Genomic DNA, 17,256 nt, shown 5'->3' on the forward strand with positions numbered 1-17,256 from the left:
GTGGCAGGGGCCCCTCAGGGTCAGATTTTGTGGCAGGGGCCCCTCAGGGTCCGATTTTGTGGGTGGGGCCCCTCAGGGTCCGATTTTGTGGGTGGGGTCCCTCAGGGTCCGATTTTGTGGCCGGGGCCCCTCGGTCCGATTTTGTGGCAGGGGCCCCTCAGGGTCCGAATTGGTGGGCGGGGCCACTCTGAGTCTATTTTGGTGGGCACTGGAACCTGCAATCACTTGATCGCTTCTACAATAGAAACATCAGGGTCTGATTTTGTGGACGGGGCCCCTCAGGGTCCGATTTGGAGGCCAGGGTCGATCAGCCTCCAATTTGGAGGTCGGGGTGACTCAGCCTCCCATTTGGAGCCTGGGGTCACTCAGCTTTCGATTTGGCGTGCCGGCCCTTTAAGACTCATTTTGGTGCGCCGGCCCTTTAAGAATCACTTTGGCATGTCGGCCGTTTTAGAGACAAGTTGATTTTCGCAATTAATGCGGCCCGAACCGCTGCACGCACAGACTCCGTTGAGGTGTCGTTTCGAAGCCAGCGTCCACGAGAGGTGTGCTAAGTATTTTTCGTGTCAATCGGATTTGTAGTTTTTGCGCAATTCGCGTTTGAAAATTTTTTTTCCCGTCATTGGAATGCACTGTCTCAATGCTTTTCAATGGGAAACTTGGTGAGCGGGGCCCCTCAGGGTCCGATTTGGTGGGCGGAGCCCCTCAGAGTCTGATTTGGTGAGCGGGGCCCCTCAGGGTCCAAATTTGTGGGTGGGGTCCCTTAAGGTCTGATATTGTGGGCGGAGCCCCTCTGGGTCCAATTTGGTGGGCGGGGCCACTCTGGGTCCGATTTGGTGGGCGGGGCCACTCTGGGTCCGATTAGGTGGGCGGGGCCCCTCAGAGTCCGATTTGGTGAGCGGGGCCCCTCAGGGTCCGATTTTGTGGGCGGGGCCACTCTGGGTCCGATTTGGTGGGCGGGGCCCCTCTGGGTCAGATTTGGAGCGGGTCCCCTCAGGGTCCGATTTGGTGGGCGGGGCCCCTCAGAGTCTGATTTGGTGAGCGGGGCCCCTCAGGGTCCAAATTTGTGGGTGGGGTCCCTTAAGGTCTGATTTGGTGAGCGGGGCCCCTCAGGGTCCAAATTTGTGGGTGGGGTCCCTTAAGGTCTGATATTGTGGGCGGTGCCCCTCTGGGTCCAATTTGGTGGGCGGGGCCACTCTGGGTCCGATTTGGTGGGTGGGGCCCCTCAGGGTCCGATTTTGTGGCAGGGGCCCCTCAGGGTCAGATTTTGTACTTAACTTAACTTAAAACGTGCCCTGAGGCGATTGAAATGGCAGTAAAGCTCATTGATATGCGCAGGCACACCCAGTTACTATGCCAACGCCTACGAACATCACATGACGCCCCCAGGACAGAGCTTCTGCCACATAATATCAGCTCTTAAAGCGAAACCCACAGCACAAATGCAAATCTAGCTTCATCACATGACGCATTCCCCTGAGAGAGAATGTGCGCCAAATTTGATTTTGTGAGCGGGGCCCCTCAGTCCGATTTGGTGAGCTGAGCCCCTCAGGGTCTGATTTGGTGGGCGGGGCCCCTCAGGGTCCAATTTGGTGAGCGGGGCCCCTCAGGGTCCGATTTGGTGGGCGGGGCTCCTCAGGGTCCGATTTGGTGGGCGGGGCCCCTCAGGGTCCGATTTGGTGGGCGGGGAACTCAGAGTTCAATTTGGTGGGCGGGGCCCCTCAGGATCCGATTTGGTGGGCGGGGCCCCTCAGGATCCAATTTGGTGGGCGGGGCCACTCTGGGACCGATTTGGTGATCGGGGCCACTCTGGGTCTGATTTGTAGGCCAGGGTCGATCAGCCTCCGATTTGTAGGCCGGGGTGGCTCAGCCTTCGATTTGGAGCCTGGGTTCACTCAGCTTTCGATTTGGCGCGCCGGCCCTTTAAGACTCATTTCGGTGCGCCGACCCTTCAAGAATCACTTTGGCACGCCGGCCCTTTAAGAATCACTTTGGCGCTTCGGCCCTTTAAGAGCTAGTTTTGACCACTGGGCTTCTAAATCCACTTTGGCGCACATTCTCTCTCAGGGGCATGCGTCATGTGATGAAGCTAGATTTGCATTTGTGCTGTGGGTTTCACTTTAAGAGCTGATATTATCTGCTAGAAACTGTGTCCTGGAGAGGTTCGTAGGCGTTGGCATAGTAACTGGGTGTGCCTGCGCATATCAATGAGCTTAACTGCCATCTCAATCGCCTCAGGGCATGTTTTGACTGTGGCAACATTTTCCCATTGAAAAGCATTGAGACAGTGCATTCCAATGACGGGAAAATGTTTTTTCAAATGCAAATTGCGCAAAAACTACAAATCCTATTGACACGAAAAATACTTAGCACACCACTCATGTACGCTGGCTTCGAAACGACACCTCAACCGAGTCTTTGTGTGTAGCGGTTCGGGCCGCATTAATTGCGGAAATCAACTGAATAATAAGAAGAAGAAGTTAGCAGCGTTCGGATTACAATATAGTGTTTTTTTCAAACCACTATAATAAAACAAAAAATAAATATCTGTACACATATACACTCCCTGACAGAAGTTATGTCGCTTATCCATGTTATGTAAATAAAAGCTTATAACCTGATGTTAAATTCATCCATTGGTTGCATAAATTATTCTTTTGAAAGCTGAAACCTTCCGAAATGTGGTTTCAGTTAAGAAAATAAATTGGCATCAATGCAGAAATATTGATCATTTAATGGACACAGAATGGTCAGATTTTGGCAAGACAAAAGTTTTGTTGGCCTCAGAAAGTAATGTGATATTCAAACAAATAATTACTTAACCCCTTAGGCCTCTTTCACACATCAGGTTTTCGCCGTCAGGCGCGATCCGGCGCTTTTGACAGAAACCGGATCCGGCGAAATGCAATGCCGGATCCGGTTTCCCCCCCATTGACTTGCATTTGCGCCGGATCGCGCCGGATGGCCATGCGTTTCATCCGGTTTTCGCCGGATCCGGCAATGTGTCGCGATCCCGCGTCTGGAAAAAACGTCTACTGTAACGTTTTTTGTCTCCGGCGAAAAAGCCGGACACGCCGGATCCGGCGCGTCCGGCTTTTTCACACAATGAAAGCCTATGAGCGCCGCAATGCGCCGGATCCGGCGGCCGGATCCAGTTTTTTGGTCTGAGCATGCTCAGTAGCTCTGCCCACAGGAGATATATAAAAGCAAGACAATGGGACCCTCAGCCACACCCAACATGCCACCCAAGAAAGCAACCAAGCGCAGCAGGAGAAGGCAGGAGACCACTGCAGCACCATCAGCACCACCACCACCCCAAATGGAGCAGCAAATGGAACAGCAAATGGAACATGCTGAGGAGGGGAGTCCAGCAGCAGATGAGAGACGGTAATTATCAAATCCCCCATTCCTCCAAACTAGGGCCATGGAATATCAAGATATTCATTGGCCCTTTGTTTCTCTTTATTCAACAGCCGCCCAAGAGATGCAGCAGCAGCAGCAGAAATGGCATCACTGGCAGCAGCAACAGCAGCAGCAATACCCACAGCCATGGAGTCTGGCCATCAACAGGACAGCACATCTTCTTCTGGGAGCCCTCCCTCGCATCGTCAGCGTTTGACGGTAAGTTTTTATTTCCAAAATCCATCATCTCTGTAGTATATGTCTATTCATTGACTTTTATTTCAAAACAGGAATCACAAGATGAAGAGGAGCTCCCAGAAGAAGAAGGAAGGGGTGGACAGACACCTGGAGTGGGCTCACAATTGGTAAGTTTTTTGCATCAAACGCAGAAACACAACATCACACTACACACAACACATAGAAAACAATGTTCTGCAGACCACACACAGCAAACAAATGCCTACATCCAAAGACATAACATTTTTTGTTTTCTTCTCTAGTCTTCCCAATCTGGTGCTCGGCCAAGAGGTCCTCGCAGTGCCTCCCAGGGTCGTCGGCGACAGCAACGCGGCGGTCACCAGCGTGTAAGTATAAATATTTTTGCTTTGTTTTTTTGCACTTTTTATTTCATTTCTTTTGAGGAGGCTAATTATGTTATTTTTTTCTTTTTCTTTAACAGCCTTCACAGCGTGCTCCCGACTCTGACGGTGAGGATGGAGGGATTGATGTGGACCGCCTCATCGATCTCGTCAGAGAAAGGGAGCCGCTCTGGAATATGGCTGACCGCCGCCACGCTGACCTGATCGTTACCCGACGACTCTGGGAGGAAATCTGTTCTCTCCTTGTGGGCCGCTGGGAGGACCTCGAAGCTCGGGCCCAGATTAAAGAGCGTAAGTATATACAGTACCGGTTGCTTGATGTAAACCAGTGTTTCCCGAACTCCAGTCCTCGTGGTCCCCACGGATCATGTGTTCAGGATTTCTATTTACTATGGAAATCCTGAAAACATGACCCCTGGGGACCATGAGGACTGGAGTTTGTGAAACACTGATGTTGTATACTAACCACTCCTTTCTCGTTTCAGGGAACAGAATTGTGAATCGGTGGCGGTCTGTGAGGGATCGTTTCAAGAAGGAGTTCAATAAAGAGATGCGGGCCCCGAGTGGATCTGGAGGACGCAGGAGCAAGTACAAGTACGCACAAGCCCTGTCGTTCCTCCGGGAAACAATGCTCACCAGAAGGTAAATATTACACACCACATGTGAAAAAAATGTTAGATGTAACTTTTTTTTTTCAGCCAGGGCCATACCATGTCAGTATTTTAATTGTTTTTTTTTCTCTTTATTACACAGCACGGTGAGCAGCACTCGGGAGCCTGCACGATTGGACCCTTCTGAGGCGATCCCTGAGGAGACCGGCACCGAGGGACACTTCGACCGCCCCGGTACATCTGCACCTTCCCAGCCTTCCCACACATTCGACCCATCTGTCCCATCCACCAGCACAGGAGCATCGTGGCCGCCTACATTACATGAAGCTGCTGGTGAGGAGATCGCTTTCCCTTTACCCCACCCTTCTGCCCCTGCCACCTCTAGTACACCTGCGGTTACTGGGCGGCAGCGGCAGAGGGGTCAGGAAAAGAGTTATGCGCAAGAGTTCTTGCATCTGAATGCATCTTTCCAGAACTGTCTCAAAGTCTTGTCAGAGCAAATCTCCGCAGGCTTTCAGCAGATCAACTCCAGCATTCTGGAGGTGAAGACACTTCTGCAAACCATGCATTCAGAAGCAAGATCTTCGCCAAACCACACCTTTTTCAGGTCTGTTGTGGAGCGCATGGCAACACTATCTCCTACCCAGCAGATGCATGTAATGCATTCGTGCCACGGTGCTCTACAGCAGGTTACCTCCCAACCTCCACCTCCCACCACTGTAGTTCCTCCACCTGCACCCCCTCCAGCCACTTTCCATCCTCCCCCTCCTATTACATCTGCACCCCCTCCAGCCACTTTCCATCCTCCCCCTCCTATTACATCTGCACCCCCTCCAGCCACTTTCCATCCTCCCCCTCCTATTACATACCAGCAACCTCACCAGTACCAGCAACCTCCCCACCTCCCCAGTACCAGACATCTCCCCACTTCCAGCAACCTGCCCCGTACCAAACTCCTTCCCCGTACCAAACTCCTTCCCCGTACCAAACTCCTTCCCCATACAACTTTCCATCAACATCATCTGCTCCTACAGTCCCTGCCCAACCCTCCACTCCACCGCCCACCACCTCTTCTGCCTCCCACGTGTCCACCCATTCTGTAGCTTTTTCCACACCTTCACCTCTAACTGTTCCTTCCCCACCACGATCCCAGTCCTCTCTCCACACACCCAGTGTCGAAGTGTCCCGCAGCCCCTCCAGCAGTATTTCCACCCCACAGTACACAGATTTGTAATGTGTGTTTTTTGTAATAAAAATGCCCATTGGGTTTAAAACCTTTATTAAAAAAGTTTTTTGCACTTTAAAAACATTTTACAAAAAAAAAAATTTAAATAAAAGTTAAATTATCGTTTCACAATGGTTGTCTGTCATTTCTTTCTGCGGCGAGCTATGTTTTAAAAAAAGGTTAAATACAGGGTATTTCAAAGGTAAAAAGGTATTCAAAACCAGGTATATAACTGTGGGTAAATTTTAGCTTTTTGCCACAGTTGTGTTCCTGGTTGTGTTTCAAGCAAAGTATTTCACCTAAAAAGTTGTGTTTATTGTTGGTGATTTCCTACCAATGTACACAACTTTTGTTAAAAGGTGAAATACTTTGCATAAAACACAACCAGGTACACACCTGTGGCCTAAAGGTAAAAATAGTAAGACCATGACAAGATAGCCAACTTTGGTTGGCAAAGGTATATACTGTTGGTCCAGAAGGTACACAAGTTTAGGGCACAAATCTTTCACACTCTGTCATCCCAGTGTACTCTGCCTTAAGGTGACATAAAGTATAGTGGAAAATTGTCCCTGAAACCGTCACAGAACTTCTAGTGGTAATATTTCCAATGACAACATCCATCTTCGCCAGTAACTTGCTCTTCTCTCCAACCTGCACTTTCTTCTCTACAACCTGTCAAAGAAGGGCTGTAGGAACATGCTATATCTAGTTTTCCAGTAGCCAATCCCGTTCGGAAGGCCACAAGGGTCAATTTTAAAAACCGGATCCGGCGTAATCCGTCGAAAAACGGATAGAAAAACGGATAGAAAAACGGATGAACCGGATGAGACGGATCCGGTTTTGTCTGTCAAGAACAAGACGGATCCGGCAGAAAACCGGATCCGGCACTTCAGGTTTTACAAAACATTTGCCGGATCCGGCATTCCGGCACGACGCCGGATCGCGCCTGACGCCGAAAACCTGATGTGTGAAAGTAGCCTTAGCGACAGAGCCAGTTTGCAGCTTAATGACCAGGCCAATTTTTACAATTCTGACCACTGTCCCTTTATGAGGTTATAACTCTGGAACGCTTCAATGGATCCCGCTGATTCTAAGATTGTTTTTTCGTGACATATTGTACTTCATGTTAGTGGTAAAATTTCTTCGATAAGTCTTGTGTTTATTTATGAAAAAAATGGAAATATGACGAAAATTTTGAACATTTTGCAATTTTAAAACTTTAAATTTTTATGCCCTCAAATCAGAGAGATATGTCACACAAATTTCTTAATAAATAACATTTCCCACATGTCTACTTTACATCAGCACAATTTTGGAAGCAAAATTTTTTTTTGTTAGGAAGTTATAAGGGTTAAAAGTTGACCAGCGATTTCTCATTTTTACAACAAAATTTACAAAACCATTTTTTTAGGGACCACATCATATTTAAAGTCATTTTGAGGGGTGTACATGACAGAAAATACCCAAAAGTGGCACCATTCTAAACACTAGACCCCTCAAGATGCTCAAAACCACATTCAAGAAGTTTATTAACCCTTTAAGTGCTTCACAGGAACTAAAGCAATGTGGAAGGAAAAAATTAACATTTAACTTTTTTTTGCAAAAAATTTACTTCAGAACCAATTTTTTTTATTTTCACAAGTGTTAAAAGAGAAAATCAACCACAAAATTTGTTGAACAATTTCTCCTGAATACGCTGATACCCTATATGTGGGGGTAAACCACTTTTTCAGCACACGGCAGAGCTCGCAAGGGATGGAGCGCCGTTTGACTTTTTCAACGCAGAATTGGCTGGAATTGAGATCGGATGCCATGTTGCATTCGGAGAGCCCTTAATGTGCCTAAACAGTTGAAACCTCCAACAAGTGACCCCATTTTGGAAACTAGACCCATTAAGGAACTTATCTAGATGTGTGGTGAGCACTTTGAACCTTCAAGTGCTTCACAGAAGTTTATAACGTAGAGCCGTGAAAATAAAAAATCCATTTTTTTTCCACAAAAATGATCTTTTCGCCCCCAAATATTTATTTTTACAAGGGTAACAGGAGAAATCATACCCACACAGTTGTTATGCGATTTGTCCTGAGTACGCCGATACCCCATATGTGGGGGGGAACCACTGTTTTGGGTGCATGGTAGAGCTCGGAAGGGAAGGAGTGCCATTTTGGAATGCAGACTTTGATGGAATGGTCTGCGGGCATCATGTTGCGCTTGCAGAGCCCCTGATGGGCCTAAACAGTGGAGACCCCCCACAAGTGACCCCATTTTGGAAATTAGACCCCTAAGGAACTTATCTAGATGTGTGGTGAGCACTTTGAACCCCCAAGCGCTTCACAAGAGTTTATAAACGCAGAGCCGTAAAAATAAAAAGTCTTTTTTTATTTCCACAAAAGTGATTTTTTAGACCCCAATTTTTAGACCCCCAAAGTTGGCAAATAGTGGAAACCCCTCAACTCTTGCTCCAACCCTAACCCCAACACACCCCTAACCTTAATCCCAACCCTAACCCTAATCCCAACCCTAATCCCTAATCCTAATTCTAACCCTAATTCTAGTTCGCCCTAACCCTAATTCTAACCCTAGTCGTGACCCGAGCCCTAACCCTAGCCCAGCCCTAGCCCTAGCACAACCCTAACCCTAGCCTAACCCTAGCCCTAGCCCAACCCTAACCCTAGCCCAACCCTAACCCTACCCTAGCCCTAACCCTACCCTAACCCTACCCTAACGCTAGCCCAACCCTAATGGAAAACTTTATTTCATTATATTGGCCTATATAAGGGAGTGATAAACGGGGGGGTTATGTACTATTTTTTTTATTTTGATCACTATGATCGTTTATCATAGTGATCAAAATAATGAATGGAATCTGCCAGCCGGAGCCATTTTCAAGATGGCGGCGCCCATCGGAGGATGCCGGCGGGACGTGGGACCACCGGGAGGGGACGGAGGGCCACGGAGAGGTACCGGGGGGGGATCGGGGACCCTATTTCTCTCTCCTCTGATGTGCGATCACATCAGAGGAGAGAGAAATTAAATGTAAAATTGCGGCTTTTTTTTTTTTGCGGTCGCCGTTATAGGGTTAATAACGGCGATCGCAAAAGCGGGGGTCGGTAAAAACCGACCGATTCATGTTCTCTGGGGTCTCGGCTACCCCTGGCAGCCGAGACCCCGGAGAAAATCCGACACTGGGGGGCACTATTCACTTAAATCACAGCGCCGTGAATTAACGGCGCTGTGGTTTTAGTACCCTTAATTACCGCCGTTAAAAGGCGTATCGGCGGTCGTTAAGGGGTTAAAATACAGATATATGTTGCATAACATTGGTGAATGAAGTTGTGGTGCTTTTAGAGTCATATTTAATAAGTGACATAACTTCTGTCAGGGAGTGTATATTTAGAAATGGCAACATAAAAATAGATAAATGTATATAGCAAATTAAAAAGCATGACGTGTGTGTGTGTGTGTGTGTGTGTGTGTATATATATATACACACACCACACAAATGCAAAGCGATAAGCACTGCCCATGGCCACAGAGTGGAGTAAAGGAAAAAAAAACCTGCAGGAAGAGTTCGGGTGTGTCAATTTTTGGTCTTGCAAGCAGACACAGCAGTTGGTCCACAAAGCATTCCCTGTATGAGGGAACACAGGACCAAGTGGAGCCAAAAGGTCTGGCACCCCCTGAGTACACGGCAGTGCGGTTGCTCACGGCAAGCGGTCCTGAACTTTCTTTTGTGTTCCCGGCTGCGATCCGGAGGATACAGCGTTCTGTGCACTGTGTGAGTTTTTGGACATTAAACACGTTTTGAACTTGCTTGGGTCTCTGCCGCCTCATCACTGGACAGCGTGGACACCGCTGCTGCATTACATTACATTTTATATGTACTGTGTGTATATATATATATATATATATATATATATATATAAAATATTGTGACAGAATCACTGGTGCAGGGGAGATACATGTCACTGCGCATGATGGCGTCAGTGATGTAAAACCAGAATAGCTTCCTCCAGCACACTGCATGTTGGAATGGTGTGTATAAAGCTATATGATGGGCTGGTTTTAATGGACCTCCAAAGAGCAGGTGGGAGGAGGTCCAAACAAATGCAGTTTTTATTGCTTTCCACAGGTTGCACAGCACAAAGACAAACTCATAAACATAAATCCTGGCCTTGTCAAGGCGCTGACTAAACAGCACAGACCTTGACTAATACACAGCTGAGCTAGCCCCACCTCGGTCACACAAAGCAGCCATTGTCTATCGTATCCAGTGATACTTCTGTTCTCTGTACACAGCCTGTGCCAACTCTTCTTAGAGAAGACTGCCTTTTATGAATGCCTAGCCTGGTTATATGCAGGCCAGCCTGGTGCACTAATCAGAGTCTGCAGAGCTAGGATTTAACCCTCGCCTCCCTGACATTGCTACATACCCTCCCCCTCTGCTCAAAGCCAAAGCTGGGCACCATCCGCCAACCCACTGTTCCTTCTGGGGCCAGTTTACCATAACTGATTTTGTTAGGTGGTGTGGAAGGTTCTGTATTGCCTTCTCTGAGACTGCCTCTCTGTGGCCCCAGGAGTTCTACAGGGCTTTGAATTGACCCGAATATGAGGCTCATGTTTGATGACATGAGTGTGACCTGGTAACTCCAAGAACCTGTCCCTATTTCTCAGTACCAATTTCCGTCAGTATTGTCTTTGGAAAGTTGACACATTTCCTGCCACTTTGAAATCAGGAACATTGACTTCTAACTGAGCTAACAAGCAAAGGGTCTCTAGCTGGTCCATACCCTTGCACGGGTTTAATAGGTTGCCATAATATATGAGAAAGGTGTAACAGGAGTTGTGGAACCACTGTGCCGTGATCCTAGGACAGCCTGGAGGGACGTAACTAGGTGAACACCTGACTCTTCACTGGTGCCCCTGATTGTGGGGTGATGCTTGGCTCCAGATGGAGACTAGATGCTACTCCAGGACAGACTATGGACACATGGCAGTTGTCCCTCAAGGGACAGGTAACTGGAACGGCCCAAAAGGAGAGGACAGATGAAGCAGACAGGCACTAGCAGGAGCGGACTGGGTATGGCTGATACACAAGTTAGCACGGCAAACACTGATGGGTCCGGCTGATGTACAGACTGGTACGTCAAGTGCTGGCGGATCTGGCTGATAGACTGACTGGCACGGCACTTGCAGGCGGGTCTGGCTGATATATATAAACGGGCACGGCAGGTGCAGGCGTGTCCGTCTAATGTACAGACTGGCACAGCAGGTGCAGGCAGGTCCGGCTGATGTACAGACTGGCACGGCAGGTGAGTCCAGCTGATGTGCAAACTAGCACAGCAGGTGCATGCGGGTCCGTCTGATGTACAAACTAGCACGGCAGGTGCATGCGGGTCCGTCTGATGTACAGACTGGCACAGCAGGTGAGTCCAGCTGATGTACAGATTGGCAGGTGCAGGCGGGTCCATCTGATGTACAATCTCACAAAAATAACAAGCCTTGATATAATGCTATCAATGAAAAAATTGTGATATGGCTACTTTCTAAGCAGTAAAGCAAAAAAAAAGCTATATAAATTTGGTATAACCACAACCGTACTGATGCATAGTAATTACCATGTGTTTTTGCCACACAAAAACAATAGCAGAATTGCATTTTGTTTTCATTCTTTTGAACCATTTGATTTCCTTGGATTTTTTTTTCTAGTACATTATATGATTAAATGAACCTTGTCATTCTCTCATCTAGCAATAATTTAGCCCTCGTATGGTTTCTTGATGGGAAATAGAAAAGTTTTGACTCTCAGTAGAAAGGGAGAAAAAAGCGCAATTAAAAAAGGGATCCATCTTTTAATGGTGCTGCAGTTTCCCTAGTATGAGGCCAGGTCTCCACCGTGCTGGAAAAGTCTGTAAAGGGGGCACAGTCCAAAGTCTGGGCTACAGCCCCAATATTCTAGGAATTGGTGTATATTGAAGTCATAAAATCACTATGACTTCAATATCCAATATCTAATGATTGTGGTGTATAGATCGCTATATTAATCATATAACGTTACATTTTCCTCTTTGCTCACAGGATTTCATTGTGATCTTGTCCCTCTGTTTAAACCTGAATTCTCCCCGAGGAATCTGGTCCTTGTCGCTACGAAAGGAGTCAATCCCCCCCTGTCTGATGTCACGGAGCGGATCACATGCCATCACTGGAGGGTGGGATAGAAGATACAGAGAGCGTATCGCCCACTTATCAGGTTTTCAGGATTTTATTTATAGAAAAAAAAATGTTGATTTTAATTTTTTTTTTTACATTCTTGACCCCATACAAATTTTACGTCGATAGAAGCGTCGATATTTGGTGAGGAGCTTTCTTAGAGGTCCGAAGTTTTAATTCTTACTCTACATGGCACCTCTGGTGATGGGCAGGGTCTCCTTCATCCTGTGAATGACGGACGCTTAGTGATTAGATTACTGATCTCAGGCGGACCCCTGACCATCCTTCATTTTCAGGATCGGTGAAACTCCCAGAGGCCGGAGCAGACACATCTTGTCGTCACTTTACAAGATGGGAATTCCCAGACTGAGGTCGGTATCTGCATAAGGGACAGGGGCTCTCGTGTCACTCTGGGGGTCCGAAATAAATGAAGGTGACTTTTTCTAACATAAAAGTACCTTTTGCTAACCTGTGTCGAATTGATGTACATCTGTTGAATGACGAGCTGTAGGTACAGAGGCTGCTGCTCCGACCTCTCCTTGATTGAGACCCTATTGTTTATGCCTGCTACTGTTGACTGTAGAAAAGCTAGGATGGCCTCTGGTACAGGAAGTATTGAGCCCAAGCATCTGAGAGTGGATCCCACTAATTTGCACTTTGGAGGAGTTTGGGATCCATTTGGCAGGATGACATTAGCCCTCGAAATCGAATAGCTAGATAATATGGACATGCTCCATTTAAACATATTTTTGTGGACATCTCATTATTCTTTTGTTTTTCACAGTGCAGATTTTGTGTGTCAACATCTTTATATAAACGGATAAATTCAGAATGCTGGGTTTATTGCTTTATTACATGGCATCAGGCAGCGTAGAAAGGAGCAGATATTTCCATCAAAGGAGCTGCCGTCTGTTCCAGGCATCACTGTTGAGAAATCATGCAAGTAGAAGGAGGGAGAAAGAAAAGAAGTCGTTAGTTGTTATTTACTGCAGATCTGCAGCCATTTATTACACCATTTGTAAAACACACGACATTTTAAGACACAAAGGCACTCTTAAGGCTAAACTTTGCTTAAAGGGGTTTCCATAAAGAACGTTTATCAATGGCCAAGAAACTGAAGCCTCAAGTGGGACGACCACTGCTGTAGACGGAGTATGGAACGGTGGTCACACATGACTAGTACCGCTCCACTGAGATCTCCTCTTAGCAACCCAACCACCGCTGATCATATATTTATCAGCTATCCTGTATATAGGTGTTATTTAGATGTTATTTTACAAGACAACTAATGTTTTAAGTGACATGCTTTTAAATTTCCATTGCTTAGTGTTTGGTTTGGTGTGATTGTCTTTAGCTCTGTGCTTTTCCCTGCAGCTTCCTTCCTTTTTCCATCTACTTTCTGCTTTGGTTAGCATGTCAGGTTTATAGTGTGGTAATCACTACCCAGCATGCATTGCTATGTTTGTGGTCTCTTTAGGATGATATTACATGTCTATGGTCGAAAGAGAGAAGGAGACAGGCCTCTACTGCTGCAGGTTCTGGTGATTTTATTGACTTGTTTGGAAAGCTGTATCCACATGCAGCAAAAAAAATTCAGGAGAGAAAAACGGATTTTTCAATGTGGAAGTATTTGCAGAGGTGAGATCTGCTTTGTGTCTGCTGCAAAACCACATATATAACATATAAAAGATGCCTTTTTTGGGTGTGGAATCACATCCAATCTACAGCAGAAAACTTTTGCTACATGATCATATTGATAGGTGCACTTCATGACATTTCTTCCTCCTGAATCTTCCCCCATCACCTACGAGCGATATTGAAATTTGGAAGGAACCGCAGTAACTCAACCAACATGTAACATTACAGAGCGGGGAGTAGAAATCAGAAAAGTCATCAACGCTCTGCTGACTCCATAACTGCAGAGTCCAGACCTCCCCTGTTAAAACATCAGCACAAACACTGCGCCCTTGCCGGGAGCTTCATGGCCGAGCAACTGCATGCAGCCGTACATCACCAATCAGAATGCCGAGCATCGGCTGGAGAGGTGTAAATCCGCCACCAAGGAAACGTGTTCTGTGCAGTGACAGATCTCACTTCTTTTATGGAGGAGTCTGGGTTTGGTGATGCCAGGAAAATGTTTCCTGCCTGACTGCATTGTGTCCACTGTATAGTTTGGTGGAGGAAGACAATTTCTATGGGCTTGTTATCAAGACTCGGCCTCTTAGTTCCAGTGAAGGGAAATCTTAATTCTTCAGCACAACACATTGTGAATAATTGTAGCTTCCAATTTTGTGAGAACAGTTTTTGGAAGGCCCTTTTGTGTTCCCCAAGGTCCATAAAGATGCATTTGGAGGAAGAACGTGACCGGCTGCACAGAGCCCAGACCGCAATTTCATCCAACTACTAGAATGGAGATTGTGAGCCCGATGTCTCCCCAACATCAGGTTCTGACATCACTAAAGCTTTTCTGGATGAAAGTGCATACATTTCCACAGACCTCCAAAATTTTGTAGAAATCCTTCAAATGAGAGCGGACTTCATATTAATGTCTATGGATGCAGAATATTAGGTCAGGAAACCTCCTGTGGAGGAAAAACATGCTTTTGTCCATATGGTGGGTGCTGCAAAATCTGCATTTGCCTCAGGTGGTTGTGCTGCATGCATAATACAATTGAGGTTTGATACTGCTGCTGAACTTGTCATTATGATTGTAGGTTAAAACTCTTCTTTTTTTATACCAAGCTCAGATGTTTGGAAGGGCCCAGTTCGGGTCAAAATACAGTTTCATAGATGCAAAAATTTATGGATTTTAAACTGTTATTCTCTGACGCTCATTGACAGAAAATATCCTTTTCTGACTTCCAAAAAGTCTCTTTTTGATCACCATTTAGATTCTAGCAACGTCAATTAAAAATGTGAACTCAGTAATATCGCCTATGCTGAGACAAGATCACTCCAATTTGCAAGCACCTGTGCTCCAGTGATGTCGCCTTCTTGGTTCATGTGACATGCAGTATTGTCATGGAGTCTGGTCACCATTCTCGTCAATGTTCGTAATGTAGAAGATAATGTCTGTATGTAGCTGGAACATGGTGTGTAGCACTGCAGTGACCAAGAGCTTTAGTCCGACACATGACAAAGTCACCTTGTCTCTGCTAAATTCATAGATGGACTTATAACTAAGATGTTTGGCAGCAATATACTGTATCTCAGGGAGAAAAAACAATCAGCAGTCTGAAATATGGTAGGACATGCTGACTTTTCAGATGTGGTTTTTTTTTTGGGGGGGAGGGGGGTTTCACTACTTTCACCTGTTTTTTTTAAGAAAACATCTTTTAGAAAAAAAAGTGCATGTCACTTTGAAGCAGCTCCTGAAGGTCTTCAAATTAGGTCCTATTAGATCAAAAGGCCTCAACGAACGCTTCAGGGAATAACATCACAAAGCGGTGTAGTTGATGAAACATTAAGAATGTTAAAAAAAAAAAACCTAATCTGTACACAGTGTAAGGCCACTTTCAAATGTCAGCTTAAAAAAACATATATGGCACAAATAGTCTCCAAATCATCATAATATAGCTAATTATAGTGTATAAAGTTGCATTCCATATGTATGTTACATTGCAAAGATAGCAACTCTATCATATATAGAGAAAAAAAGGAGGACCTGAGTCTAAGCTAAATGTAAAAAGATATAAACTTTATTCAAGAATATTTAAAAAGACATAAAAATGTGCAAACAGAGATAAAGTTTTGAGCAGACAGATATCAGGATAAGTACAGGTCAGTGACTGGTTAACTCAAGCCTGACACTTCACTCACACTCATGGGGTGTAAAGGTAAAAAATACTCCCTAACTGTAAATATACGCTGCATGATGCTTAGATGGCCTCACTGTATCCTCCAATAAATAACTTTTGGGAAGACCGTAAAATGCAGCATGTACATACATTGTTTTCTAAAAAAAGAGGAGGTAATTGCTAAATATAGCTAGAGAAACAAGTACATTCTGATAAATAGCCCTACTCAGTGGTTGGGGCATATCACAAAAAGGTCTACCATGCCAAGTATAGCCTAATGCAACAGAGGAGTATATAAAGAAAACAGAAGGGAGAATGTAACATCGTAATCATTACGCCCCCTGAGGAAGGTAAACTGTACCGAAACGTACGTCGGGGATCTAGTCTCCTGAGCACACACCGCACACGTGACGGGTAATGATTAGGTCATCCGAGTGCTGCTGTTTATGGGAGAGCCTTCCCAGAGATAACTGTCGTTCAGTATGTGTATGGTGGTCTTTAGTATCAAAGAAGTAGAGGTAGAATCACTGCTTGGAGCATATCAGTATCACAATTAATTTATGACAAGCTATCCTTTCCATATGGACCAATGTAACCACAGAACAATTTCAAAGACTCCTGGAAATCTATGCCAGGAAGAATTGCTGCAGTACTACTAGATGCTGTGACTATAGACTGAAGTTAAGCTGAGTTCTCTAAAAACATCCTCCTTTCTCGACTCATACAGTTAGGTCCATATATATTTGGACAGAGACAACATTTTTCTAATTTTGGTTCTAGACATTACCACAATGAACAGGGTGGCACATGTTAAGGAGCTGAAACTCCTAAACCCTTCATCCAATTTTAATGTGGATACCCTCAAATGAAAGCTGAAAGTCTGAACTTCAACTGCATCTGAATTGTTTTGTGTAAAATTCATTGTGGTAATGTCTAGAACCAAAATTAGAAAAATGTTGTCTCTGTCCAAATATATATGGACCTAACTGTATGTAGAAATCTTAAAGCGAAGGCTTAAGAGACCGCTGACAAAGATGTTGAACATCTTACCGAAAGACATTAAATTAACACACGATAAAGTGATTTTCTTTCACCAAGTCGTTCACAGCTTCTTTATGAGGGTTCTGTGAAAAGTCTGTGGAACGGATACAACAATCATTCTGTCATCTTTCCGCAAACAACATGATTCTAAGGCATGTTAATATACACAGTGACGTGATCTGAAATGCCGCAGCGCCTTCAAAATGCCTAAGTACCATTTCATTTTTGAAAAACCCTATTCGACCTGAAACAGTTTGCTTTAGGAAAAAACAACTATGCTTTCTTACTCCATCCTGGGGCCAGCACTCCAGGTGTCTTACTGTCGGCTGTGCTGATATCACGTCTGCAGCACTGAGATCAGTGACTCTGAG

The 17,256-nt window shown here is 45.5% G+C and overlaps 2 protein-coding genes across 5 annotated transcripts in view; one reads left to right on the top strand and one right to left on the bottom strand.

Moving 5' to 3' along the window:
• METTL25B (methyltransferase like 25B) overlaps positions 1–17,256 on the top strand; it is an 81,111-nt gene that overhangs the window by 49,247 nt on the left and 14,608 nt on the right. For 2 of the 4 annotated variants that reach the window (XM_073567159.1, XM_073567161.1), the window contains exon 9: positions 11,916–12,087. In XM_073567159.1, coding sequence (XP_073423260.1) covers positions 11,916–12,055 — 140 coding nt within the window. In that variant the 3' untranslated portion in view covers positions 12,056–12,087. Of the gene's footprint in view, positions 1–11,915; positions 12,515–17,256 lie in introns of those variants that run through there. The other 2 variants (XM_073567160.1, XM_073567158.1) reach the window with 2 other exon arrangements.
• Positions 12,882–17,256, bottom strand: part of LOC141083021 (high affinity immunoglobulin gamma Fc receptor I-like) — a 62,414-nt gene continuing 58,039 nt past the window's right edge. Inside the window, exons 9-10 of the mRNA XM_073567162.1 lie at positions 16,895–16,979; positions 12,882–12,971 (exon numbers count right to left, since the gene is read on the bottom strand). Of these exons, the coding sequence (XP_073423263.1) occupies positions 16,909–16,979 (71 nt within the window). The 3' untranslated portion in view covers positions 12,882–12,971; positions 16,895–16,908. The remainder of the gene's footprint in view (positions 12,972–16,894; positions 16,980–17,256) is intronic.

Source organism: Dendrobates tinctorius, unplaced genomic scaffold (genome assembly GCF_039654945.1).
Source record: "Dendrobates tinctorius isolate UK_male_01 unplaced genomic scaffold, ASM3965494v1 ptg000019l, whole genome shotgun sequence".
Taxonomy (NCBI): Eukaryota; Metazoa; Chordata; class Amphibia; order Anura; family Dendrobatidae; genus Dendrobates; species Dendrobates tinctorius.